At 52.4% G+C, this 13,209-nt stretch overlaps 1 protein-coding gene across 4 annotated transcripts in view; it reads right to left on the reverse strand.

Annotated features, from left to right (window-relative positions):
- The window catches only part of cacna1c (calcium channel, voltage-dependent, L type, alpha 1C subunit), a 1,225,933-nt gene that overhangs the window by 162,036 nt on the left and 1,050,688 nt on the right, over positions 1–13,209 (reverse strand). For all 4 annotated transcript variants that reach the window (XM_038780480.1, XM_038780479.1, XM_038780478.1 and 1 more), the window contains one exon: positions 1,443–1,534. In XM_038780480.1, coding sequence (XP_038636408.1) covers positions 1,443–1,534 — 92 coding nt within the window. The remainder of the gene's footprint in view (positions 1–1,442; positions 1,535–13,209) is intronic.

The raw sequence follows: 13,209 nt of genomic DNA on the forward strand, positions 1-13,209 counted from the left end.
GACTTGGGAGTCCTTGTTCAAGATTCTCTTAAGGTTAACGTGCAGGTTCAGTCGGCAGTAAGGAAGGCAAATGCAATGTTAGCATTCATGTCGAGAGGGCTAGAATACAAGACCAGGGATGTACTTCTGAGGCCATCTAAGGCTCTGGTCAGACCCCATTTGGAGTATTGTGAGCTGTTTTGGGCCCCGTATCTCAGGAAGAATGTGCTGGCCTTGGAAAAGGTCCAGAGGAGGTTCACAAGAATGATCCCTGGAATGAAGAGCTTGTCGTATGAGGAACGGTTGAGGACACACTAGGTCTGGACTACTCGAAGGATGAGGGTGGATCCTATTGAATCTTACAGTATACTGCGTGGCCTGGACAGAGTGGACGTGGAGAGAATGTTTCCACTTGTAGGAAAAACTAGAAGCAGAGGACACAATCTCAGACTAAAGGGACGATCCTTTAAAACAGAGATGAGGAGGAATTTCATCAGCCAGAGGGTGGTGAATCTGTGGAACTCTTTGCCACAGAAGGCTGTGGAGGCCAAATCACTTAGTGTCTTTAAAACAGGTTTTTGATTAATAAGGGGTTCAGTGGTTATGGGGAGAAGGCAGCAGAATGGGGATGAGAAAAATATCAACCATGATTGAATGGCGGAGCAGACTCGATGAGCTAAGTGGCCTAATTCTGCTCGTATGTCTTATGGTCTTATGAGCAGCATTTGGGGGTTTTATCTCCGTACTGTCATTCTTTCCCTAATATTCAAATTGCCAGTCATACACCTAACCCTCTTTGTTTAACTCAGCCGGTTTGAATTGATACTAGCTGTATGTTCAGCACCAAGGAGTGGCAATAAAAGAAAGAAGAGAAATGTGCAGTGGTAAATAATATCCAGTGAGGACTGTCAAGCACAGTGTGGCAGAGATGAATTGGGAGCAAGGTCCAATAGCATCTGGTTGCTTCTTAATTAGGAAGGAATGGGGAAACATGGAGAAAGAGTAATTGGTCAGTCACTCTTGTGCACCTTATTAAGTGTGCAGTAGGTCTTTTGTCCATCTTTTTGGCCACAGAGACTGGACAGCCTGGTGAAAATAAGCAGCAGAGGAAAGAATACATTAAAAAGGGGCACAACTGCAAGAAAGGAGAAAAGAGAAATCTGTTACAGTGGAGGGCAATAGTCACGAACAGCTAGCAAAATCCAGGTTTCTGGTTCTGCAATGTTAATTTCAAACTCATGTTTTCATGATTTTTAAAAATTTGTATTGTATTTGCACATTGCAAATTGAAGTCAAGAGGTTGCCCTACTGTGCATATGCTTCAGGGTTTTCTCATATATATACAGAGGTAGTGTTCCAGAGTATCTGAAATAAAAGCATCAATCACATTATCACATTAACTTGCGTATTTATTGGACATAGAAACTGAGTGACAATGTTAGAAATATAGGTGTTTTACAAACCTGAAGAGCAACAGGACAGCCTGTGGAAAGGTTTGAAAATTGTTGTTCCTGTTGATATGAGTAGTATCAAGCATGGCAATCTTTCCAAACACCTACAATAATGAAACAAACAAAATTATATTGATATAAGTCAAAAGGAAGCTGTAGTGAACTAAGGTGAATTTATTTACATATTTACAATTACATGCTTAGCGCAGCATCTCACTCCCAGTGCAGACCTTGCTGGGGGGATAGGTCTGGCCAGGCCCTGAGTTGGCCTGTTTTATCCATGGCCTGAATGAGCCCCAAGGGTAGGCCTCCTGCCTAGGGAGCTCATATTCCACCACAGGGAAATCAAAGATTGGTTCCCAATGGTCCTTGTGGGGGTTATAGAAATCAATCTTAATTCTGATATTTTATCTTTCTCGGCGAGAAATATATAGCTTAATTGTCCTGACCCAGTGGTAGCAAGCTTGGATGTGGGATACCATGAAATAAACAGGGAGCATTCAGGTAGCTGAGATATGATTTGACTGCCTGCACCGAAGCAGGCAACCAATTTTAATACCCAAGGCCTCAATTATGGGAGATTTAGAGGACCTGGCGACATCCAATGAATCCCACTACATGCAAACCATCTCCTAATCACCAGCTGCAAAGCCAGCATAGGGCCACTTCTGTCCCTCCCTCCCCAATGATGGCCCCACATCGGTGGAAAGGCGCTGAAATGAGCAGCACAGACCACCGGGAAAAGTCACACTGATGCCCTGCCCTCACGGCAGCCCCACGTCAGTGGAAAGGCACCCAAATGAGCAGCACAGACCACCAGAAAAGGGTATACCAAAACGGGGCATGGCAAAATAGCAAAGAAACACACCAAAATACAGAGCAACCACAAGAAACTCAACAATTAAGTACAAAGCAAAGCCTCCAGCATTCAAGCCAGTGCATGCTTCCCTCCCCTGGCTGCAGCAATAGCCCCATATTGGTGAAGAGACGCCCGCAAGCAGCTCAATTCACCGGAAAAGGACAAGCAGAGGCAGTTGAGGAGCGAGAGAGTAAACACCCTCCCCCCTCACTAGCACCAGGAAGGACCACTCAACCCCGAGTGCACAGAATCAGGAGGGCCACAACTGGCGAGCACCAAGCCGCTAGGTCCAAAATAACAATGCACAACAAAAATACAATAATAACCATATAATCTCCCAACAATAAAAGAAAACCAACATCAGTTCAAACAGTACACATAGTCAATTGTGCCACCACCCTACTGCCCTCACAGTTCTGGCATTTGGTCTCCAGACACCATCCAGTCCAAAACTGCAAAAATGAGTCCGCTCTCTCTTCTCCACTTTCAACTCAGTAGCGAGCTAACCAAAATCCACCCAATGCTCCACTCACAGCCGGTAAGGGGTAAGCAGAAAGATAGCCAGTAACAAGTACAAGTCCCAGGTGTGGCAACTGCAGGCAGGCAACTCCATCCTCTCTTTCCCCTGCAAGTAACTTCTCCTCCATCCAACTGTTGTAGCACCATTCACCCTTGCCATAGTCTGGGCTTCAAAGTCCAGAAAAGGCAGCCAGCATACAGAATAACACACCATGTCAGGGAGCAGGGCTATAGCCAGAAGCAGCTGGAGCTCAGAGACAGTTTGCACTCCAATACCTGAGTATGAGTTACTCAGGTGGAGTATGAGCTCCCCCAATGACGGGGTCTAGGAAATCATTAGCAGTTACACCTACATAAATAGAGTTGGCCAGTGTGGCACTGGCTAGAGTAGGAAGCAGTGGTGTACCACTGCTGCTGTTGTAAATAAAATTACTTTCTGTTTGAATCTCCAAACTTGTGCTGGATTCTTCGTGGCCCTTACAAAACTGGCAACAAGGGTTAAAGTTCGATAGCTGTCTATGCTGTTGAAGCCACCTCCTTGGACTTTTGTTGGATGCAGGTTGGAAGTTTATTTTTTTTTGCTGTTGCACTATGCCTCTATATGGACATTTGGATGTCTTTGATGCTGTGATGGAGAGTTGGAACTAGTATGCACAACAGATGCGTTACTACTTCCGGGCGAATAACATCACCAAAAGTGAACGGCAGGTGGTCATTTTGCTAACCACGTGTGGCACACATACATTTTGGGTAAAGAAGCCTTACGTACCCATCTGCACCTGACAGCAAAATGTTTGATGAGCCTGTGGCTTTGGTGGGGCAAGATTTTTAAAAATTTTTTAAAATATAGAACAGTACAGCACAGAACAGGCCCTTCGGCCCTCGATGTTGTGCCGAGCAATGATCACCCTACCCAAACCCACGTATCCACCCTATAACAGCAGGGTAGCATGGTGGTTAGCATAAATGCTTCACAGCTCCAGGGTCCCAGGTTCGATTCCCGGCTGGGTCACTGTCTGTGTGGAGTCTGCATGTCCTCCCCCTGTGTGCGTGGGTTTCCTCCGGGTGCTCCGGTTTCCTCCCACAGTCCAAAGATGTGTGGGTTAGGTGGATTGGCCATGCTAAATTGCCCGTAGTGTCCTAAAAAAAGTAAGGTTAAGGGGGGGGGGGGGGGTTGTTGGGTTATGGGTATAGGGTGGATACGTGGGTTTGAGTAGGGTGATCATGGCTTGGCACAACATTGAGGGCCGAAGGGCCTGTTCTGTGTTCTATGTTCTATATAACCTGTAACCCAACAACCCCCCCCTTAACCTTACTTTTTAGGACACTACGGGCAATTTAGCATGGCCAATCCACCTAACCCGCACATCTTTGGACTGTGGGAGGAAACCGGAGCACCCGGAGGAAACCCACGCACACACGGGGAGGATGTGCAGACTCCGCACAGACAGTGACCCAGCCAGGAATCGAACCTGGGACCCTGGAGCTGTAAAGCATTTATGCTAACCACCATGCTACCGTGCTGCCCCAACTCCATCCACGAAAGTCCTGCGTTACTGGTTTAACACTGCAGAGAGGACTCCTGGAGAATACCCTGCTGAGTTCTTATCCAGGCTGCGCAGGATTGTGGAGTACTGTGACTATGGTGACACTTTGTCAGAGATGTTACGAGACTGTTTTATTTGTGGCATCAACAATGCGGCCACCCAGAGGAAACTGTTAGCCAAGACGACATTGACTTTTCAACAGGCCATTCAGATAGCGTTGTCTTGAGAAAGCACAGAACAGAGAGTGCAGGAGCTACTTGGGGGGCACCCATTTCCGTCCAAAAGTGTCTCCCCGTAACCCTGCTATACCTTGTTATACCGTAAGGACCGACGCCAGTGGCCATCAGATGTTCTTCCCTGAAGGGAACCTTCCCCAGAACCAATGCACGGGGAACCATGTCAGTATAGGATTTGTGGCTGCTGGTCCTTGGGGCGTCAGAGGCGATGTCGTTCTGGCAGGAGCTGGGGCCAGCCTAGGGGCTGTACTTTCCATTTGGATGAACCGGAGGGTACTGCTCACGGGGATGTGGATACGGAGAATGACTGCCTGCAGCGTCATTGAGTGGCAGCTCCCCGAGTGGCCCCTATTAATGTGATGGTATGGGTCAATGGTCATCCACTTGAGATGGAGTTGGACACTGGGGCAATGGTCTCCGTAGTTGGCCAGAAGACCTTTGACCGCATCAAGCAGGGATACAGTGCCTTGCATTGACCGATACACAGGCCAGGTTGGCCATCTAGATGGGAGAACCATTGGACATTTCTGGGACTACAATAACTCCTATTGCTTTCCGATGCCAGGAGGGCGTTTCCCACTCATCATGGTGCGCGACCACATGCCCAGCCTCTTGGGTCGGGACTGTTTGTGCCATTTGTGGCTGCAATGGCAGCACATTTTTAAACAGGTTCTGGAGGTTTGACGGAAGTACTAGGACGATTCCAGCCTAGTTTAGGAAAGATAAAAGGGGCCGTAGTTCATATTCAGGTTGACCCGGAAGCCACGCCCGATGCCTTATGCCTTGCTCAAGGAAGTAGAAGCGGAGCTCACTCGTCTGGAGTCCCTGGGTATTATCAGGCCCATCCGTTTCACCAACTGGGCTGCTCCAGTTGTACTAGTAATGAAGCCAGATAACACGGTTCGCTTGTGTGGCAACTATAAACTTACAGTGAACATTGCTTCCCAGCTCAACTGATATCCCATGCCCAGCATAGATCACTACCCAAAGCTCGCAGACAGACCCTCATTCAACAATTGGATGCGAGTCATGCCTACCTGCAGCTGGAGTTGGATCCTGCCTTCCGACCATATGTTACTATCAATACACACAGGGGCCTGTATGAGTATACACAGTTACCCTTTTGAGTGTCCTCTGCCTGTGCTATTTTTCAACGGGTCATGGAGAGCATCTTGCGAGGGTTTCCACATATTGCTGTTTCCTCAGACGACTTCTTGATTATAGAGGCCTCGGAGCAAGAACATTTGGATAATTTGGAGGCTGTGCTTAAACGCTTCTTAGAGGCTGGAGTCCGTTTACATCGTGCAAAGTGTGTCTTTCAGGCAAAGTAAGTGATCTACCTTGGTTATTGGGTGGACCGCGAAAGTTTGCACCCCATCACGAGAAGGTGCGCGCAATCCAACAGGCCCCTGCCCCAACGGACACTTTGGGTTTTCGTTCTTTTCTCAGCCTCGTAAATTACTGCGGGAAAGTTTATCCCCAATCTGGCAACTACGCTGGCCCTGTTGCACCTTCTGTTGAAGAAGAATCACACCTAGGTTTGGAGTCAGCCGTAAGAAACTGCTTTTCGGCGAGTGAAGCAACAATTGTCGACATCTGACTGTGACCCTGCAAAGCCTTTGCTTGTCGCGTGTGATGCCTCCCCGTATGGGTTTGGGACTGTCCTGTCTCACAAGATGGAGAACGGAGCTGAGCAGCTGATAACTTTCGCCTCCCGCACGTTGACTGCAGCGGAAAAGAAGTACACGCAGATTGAAAAGGAGGGCCTGTCAGTGGTCTTTGCAGTGAAACCCTTCCACCAATATGTTTATGGGCGCTACTTCACTATCATGACCGATCATAAGCCTCTGCTTGGGCTTTTTAGAGAGGATAAGCCTACTCCTCCCATTACTTTCGCGCCAATCCAGCGCTGGGCTTTGCTGTTGGCTGCCTACAGGTATTCTTTGGAGCATAAACCAGGGACCCAGATAGTGAATACCGATGCACTGAGCCAGTTGCCTTTGCAGACCAACTCTCTGCTGACACCCATGACAGGTGAGGCGGTCGCAACCCTGAATTTTCTGAACTCATTGCCTGTAGCGACATCGCAGATCCATGAGTGGACCCAGACAGATCCGATCCTATCCAAGGTTCGACATGTGGTCCTGTATGGTGGGCAGCATAGACAGCTCCCAGGCGAATTGCGGGCATATTCCTCCAAGCTGTCAGAATTCAGTGTGGAAGGTGGTATCCTCTTATGGGGGGACATGTGTGGTCATCCGGGAAAAAGGGCAGGAGCTGATACTAAAGGACCTCCACAATGGTTACCCGGACATGACCAAAATGAAAATGTTGGCACAAAGTTATGTCTGGTGGCCGGGTGTTGACGCTGACATCGAGAATATGGCCAAACACTACTCCGTTTGCCAAGAGAATCAGAGGTTTCTGCCGGCTGCTCACCTGCATCATTGGGAATGGCCAGGGAACCTTGGCACGCTTGCATGCAGATTTTCCCAGCCCTTTTCAAGGATCAATGTTTCTCTTGTTGATCGATGCCCAATCAAAGTGGCTTGAGGTGCATAGGATGGCGGGGACAATGTCCTGCGCAACCATCGAGAAGATACGTGTATCTTTTAGCATGCATGGCCCCTGAGGTGCTCGTCACAGATAATGGCTCTCCGTTCACAAGTGAGTAGTTGGCAGGGTTCATGAAAATGAACGGCATAAGGCATATCTGCACCGCTCTGAACCAACTGGCTTCCAATGGTTTTGCGGAGCGCGCAGTGCAGACGTTCAAATGGGGCCTCAAGAAATAGTTTTCCGGGTCCATGGACCACTCCCCATGTGGTGACTGGAGTAGCTCCCGCGAAACGCCGAATGGGCTGCAGGCTTAGTACCCGCCTCAGCCTCGTTTTCCCAGACATTGGCATGGATGTACACCGATATCAGGAAAGGTAGGGGCATGGCCCTTCAAAGTTGGCCGAACCGGCAGTTTGCCCTCAGAGACCTGGGGCTGAATTCTTCAATTTTGAGGCTATGTCCTGACGCCGGCATGGGAACGGTGGCCTTTACTACCAAATATTTGGCGCAAAACGGCCACTGGGGGCGAGCAGCCGAGAGCACCCACTCTAGCTGCCAATATGGCGAGAGAATTGCCGGGTCCGTTGCCACGCATGCGAATGGTGGTGGCTTGCATTGGCTGCACCGTACAACATGGCATCGGCCGCACGGATCCAGCTTGCAAAATAGTGCCCCCCCCCTTTGGCTGGCTCGCGAGCCCCGGACCACCCCCCCAACAGTGCCCTAGCCCCTGACAATGTCCCCCCAGCCTGCGGATCGGTCCTCCCCCGACTGTGGCAGTGGTGGACTGAGTTTGCAGGCGCCACACCGAGTTCCTGACAACTAAGACCATGAGAAACCTACGCTGTCGGGAACTCGGTGATGCGTGATCAATAACCACAGAAACAAAGGAGTAGTCCGAATTGAAGGCTTTAATCGACAAGATGTTTCCCCAGCAGCTTGAGTACAGGAAGAACGATGGCTGCTGGGAAACACGGGTTCTTATACTCCGCCTCCTTGGGCGGAACTACCTTCGTCTTGACCAATAAGAAAGCAACACTTGGGCCAATGAACAGCAAGCCTTCTCCGCCAATAGCAGCTCACACTCCCAGGTACCGTAGTACCTCTAGTCATACTACCACATTCACCCCTTGTTGAGAAGCCGGGGTGGGGGGGCATCCAGTCAGGACTGGTAGTCCGGTGCGGGTGAGACAAGATACTGGTAGTATGACTAGTGATATGGGATTATACCTCTCCAACGGCGGCTGCCCACTGGCCCGTAACTATATACAGAGATGTGTTATCACACGGCAAATTATTTACAGAGTCAGAAAAAAAGGGTCCATTAAAAGTTCATATCGACTCGATCAGACGACAGGGGGCTTTGGACGTCCTCTGCGACCTGTGGAGCTTCGTCGGAGATGTTGGAGATGTGAGGGTCCATGACACCGGGAGCGATGATCCGGTCCTCGTGGAGGTTTCCACACCTCTCGACGGAGCTGGTGAGGGCCGGGCCGTTGCGGGGGAGGGGGGCCTCTAGTCCTCTAGGCGGCGCGGGTGAGGGGGTCGGCGGGCCAGGGAGGGGAGCGCCTGCAGGGAGCAGTTGCGGTTGGAGGGGGGTGGGTGGGGCTGGTGCCGGGGGCGATGGCGGGGATCCGGCGGGCGCCAGGTCCCGTAGAGAGACCGTGTCCTGTCGGCCGTCGGGGTACCACATACGCATATTGCGGGTTAGCGTGGAGCAGCTGGACCCTCTCAACCAACGGGTCCGATACGGGTCCGATTTATGCGCCTGCACGTGTTTCCGGAGCAGGATGGGCCCGGGGGCAGCCAGCTAGGTCGGGAGCGGGGTCCCTGAGGAAGACTTCCTGGGGAAGACAAGAAGACGTTCATGAGGCATTTGATTCGTAGACGTGCAAAGTAGCGACCGGATGGAGTGGAGGGCGTCTGGGTGGACATCCTGCCAGCGGTAGACTGGGAGATTTCTGGACCGTAGGGCCAGCAGGACGGTCTTCCAGACCATGCTGTTCTCCCTCTCGACCTGTCTGTTACCTTGGGGGTTATAACTGGTCGTCCTGCTGGAGGCAATGCCCTTGCTGAGCAGGAATTGACGCAGTTCGTCATTCATAAAGGAGGACCCCCTATCGCTGTGGATGTAAGCGGGGAATCCGAACAGGGAGGAAATGCTGTGGAGGGCTTTTATGATGGTGGGTGTGGTCATGTCGGGGCAGGGGATGGCGAACGGGAAGCGGGAGTACTCGTCAATCACGTTGAGGAAGTACGTGTTGCGGTTGGTAGAGGGGAACGGACCTTTGAAGTCCATGCTGAGGCGTTCAAAGGGGAGGGAAGCCTTTATCAGATGTGCTTTTTCGGGGCGGTAGAAATGCGGCTTGCACTCCGCGCAGATGTGGCTGTTCCTCGTGGCTGTCCTGACCTCCTCGATGGAGTAGGGCAGGTTGCGGGTCTTTACAAAATGAAAGAAGCGGGTGACCCCCGGGTGGCAGAGGTCCACGTCTGGGCTCGGAGGCGGTCCACTTGTGCGTTGGCACAGGTGCCACGGGACAGGGCACCGGGAGGCTCGTTCAGCTTCCCAGGACGATACAAGATGTCGTAGTTGAAGGTGGATAACTCGATCCTCCACCGCAAGATCTTGTCGTTTTTTATCTTGCCCCTCTGCATTGTCAAACATGAAAGCCACCGACCGTTGGTCTGTGAGGAGGGTGAACCTCCTGCCAGCCAGATAATGCCTCCAGTGTAGCACATCTGGCGGATTTCGGAAGCATGGAGGGTACGGGAGAAGAAGGCCACGGGTCTGCCCGCCTGGTTGAGGGTGGCTGTCAGAGCTACGTCGGACCCGTCGCTCTCGACCTGGAAGGGGAAGGACTCGTTGATAGCATGCATCGTGGCCTTTGCGATATCCGCTTTGATGCGGCTAAAGGCCTGGCGGGCCTCCGTCGACAGGGGGAATGTGGCTGCTTGAATGAGGGGACGGGCTTTGTTGGCGTACTTGGGGACCCACTGGGCGTAATACGAGAAGAAACCGAGGCAGCGCTTCAGGGCCTTGGAGCAGTGAGGGAGGGGGAGCTCCATCAGGGGGCGCATGCGTTCCAGGTTGGGGCCTATCACTCCATTTCGCACCATGTAACCGAGGATGGCTAGACGGTCGGTGCTAAACACGCATTTGTCCTTGTTATAAGTCAAATTCAAGAGTTTTGCGGTTTGGAGGAATTTGCGGAGATTGGTGTCATGGTCCTGCTGATCGTGGCCGCAGATGGTGACATTATCAAGATGCGGGAAAGTTGCCCGTAAACCGTATCGGTCGACCATTCGGTCCATCACTCTTTGGAAGACCGCGACCCCGTTTGTGACACCGAACGGAACTCTTAAAAACTGGCAGGTCCGCCCGTCTGCTTGCGATCGCTCGTGCGGATGGGGAGCTGGTGGTAGGCAGACTTGAGGTCCACCGTGGAGAAGACCTTGTACTGTGCGATCCTGTTGACCAGGTCGGATATACGGGGGAGAGGATACGCGTCCAGCTGCGTAAATCTCTTGATGGTCTGACTGTAGTCTATGACCATCCTATTCTTCTCCCCGGTCTTTACCACCAGAACTTGTGCTCGCCAGGGGCTGTTACTAGCCTCAATGACCCCTACGTTCATAAGCCGTTGGACCTCGGACCTGATGAAGACCCGGTCCTGGGCACTGTACCATCTGCTCCTGGTGGCGACAGGTTTGCAATCCGGGGTGAGGTTTGCAAACAAGGACGGGGGATCGACCTTGAGGGTCGCGAGGCTGCAGACAGTGAGGGGAGGCATAGGGCCGTCGAATTTAAATGTTAGGCTCTGGAGGTTACACTGGAAGTCTAACCCCAGTAGTGCGGCCGCGCAGAGGTGGGGGAGAACGTAGAGTCTGTAATTTTTAAACTCCCTCCCCTGGACCGTGAGGCCCGCTATACGAAACCCCGTGATCTCCACTGAATGGGAGCCTGAGGCCAGGGTGATTTTTTGCTTGACAGGATAGACAGGGAGAGTGCAGCATCTTACCGTGGTAGGGTGTACGAAACTCTCCGTGCTCCCGGAGTCCAGTAGGCAGGTCATTTCGTGCCCGTTGAGCAGGACCTTCGTTGTTGCCGTAGAGAGGGTGTGGGGTCGAGACTGGTCCAGAGTGACTGAAGCGAGTCGTGGCAGATAGTCGGAGTCATCATCGGGCGGTGCGTAATCACCCGCAGGGTCCTCGGAGCCGATCCAAGATGGCGGCGCCCATCGGTCACACATGGTGGGGTGTGGACAAAATGGCAGTGCCCGTCCCCCGCACGTGGCGTCGGAAGCACAAGATGGCGACGCCCGGAGGCCACACGTGTCGTTGGGGGATGGGGCAGAGAGGTTCGCGGGCCGCACGGGACCCTTGGGGAGAGAGAGGAGGGGGAGTCGTGCGGTCGCTGCCCGGGACCGCAGCGACCGCCTTGGCCCTGCAGACGGACAAAAAGTGGCCTTTCTTCCTGCAGCCCTTGCAATTTGCCGATCGGGCTGGGCAACGTTGTCGGGGGTGTTTCGCCTGGCCGCAAAAATAACAGCGGAGCCCCGCGGGTTTTTCGGGACGTCCTGCGGCGCAGGCCTGGGGGGAGTCCGAGTCCGTGGGGGAGAGGGAGGCTGAATTCCACGCTGCCCAGCGGGCCGCCGCGCGGTCGGGGGTGTATGAGCGGGCGTTTCTGTTCGCGACATCTAGGGAGGTAGCGAGGGACCGTGCCTCCGTGAGGCTCAAGGTTTCCCTTTCTAATAGTCTCTGGCGGATCTGTGGGGACTGCATGCCTGCAACAAAAACGTCTCGGATGAGGAGTTCAGTGTGCTCACTAGCCGACACTTGTGGGCAGCCGCAGTTCCTCCCCAGTACGAGGAGAGCACGGTAAAAATCGTCCAACGACTCACCAGTGATCTGCTGCCTCGTGGCCAGTAAGTGCCGAGCGTAAACTTGATTTACCGGCTGGATGAAGTGTCCTTTGAGCAGTTCCATGGCCGCGTCGTAGTCGGACGTGTCCTCGATGAGCATGTAGATGGCGGTGCCGACGCACGACTGGAGGATGTGTAGCTTCTGCTCCCTCGTCGGTATGTTTTCCGCCGTTCTGAGGTAGCTGTTGAAACAAGCCAGCCAGTGCTTGAATGTAGCTGCTGCATTAGCTGCGTGGGGGCTGAGTCGTAGACACTCCGGCTGGATGCGGAGATCCATCCTTTAAAATCTTGTTGATTAAATTGATGCGCGATCAATAACCACAGAAACAAAGGAGTAGTCCGAATTGAAGGCTTTAATCTACAAGATGTTTCCCCAGCAGCTTGAGTACAGAAAGAACGATGGCTGCTGGGAAACACGGGTTCTTATACTCCGCCTCCTTGGGCAGAGCTACCTTCGTCTTGACCAATGAGAAAGCAACACTTGGGCCAATGAGCAGCGAGCCTTCTCCACCAATAGCAGCTCACACTCCCAGGTACCGTAGTACCTCTAGTCATACTACCACACTTGGCCGGCCATGGGCAGAGCATCGGGGGTGGGCCTCGGGCAATGTCTGCGAATATGCTGCATTGGAGGGGGTGGAGCATCGCAAAAGCGGCGCTGCCTCCGATTTGATCGGAAACGTGTCTTCTCCGGGCAATCGCCGAATGCGATTTTGGTGTCGGCGGCCGGGGAATTATGCCCCTGATATTTGTTCAAAATTTTGCTGGTGGTGCCCAGTGGGTCCCTGGTGTTATCTTTCGTCGAAAGGGCCCAGTCTCTTATCAGGCGGAGCCCAGGATCTAATTCAACGCAAGCATTTAGACCACATTCGGTCCAGAAGGCCACTGCTTCCCCAGATTCCCCATCCCCAGAGATCGCTTCTCCAGCCCACCTGAATCAACTACCTGATTTGGACACAGTGGATGCTCATCCTCGGGAGTTTCCTTTGGCGCTGCACTCACAGATGGCTCGGGCCGTTACAGAACCCCACAGATAAATGGATGTCGAGATGGCGGAGGTTCTTGACTCCGACTCTGAGATGGACAGGCAGGATGCCTATGAGGAAGAGTCCTCCGTTCCACTGCCTGTGTACTTGC

Source organism: Scyliorhinus canicula, chromosome 20 (assembly GCF_902713615.1).
Source record: "Scyliorhinus canicula chromosome 20, sScyCan1.1, whole genome shotgun sequence".
Taxonomy (NCBI): domain Eukaryota; kingdom Metazoa; phylum Chordata; class Chondrichthyes; order Carcharhiniformes; family Scyliorhinidae; genus Scyliorhinus; species Scyliorhinus canicula.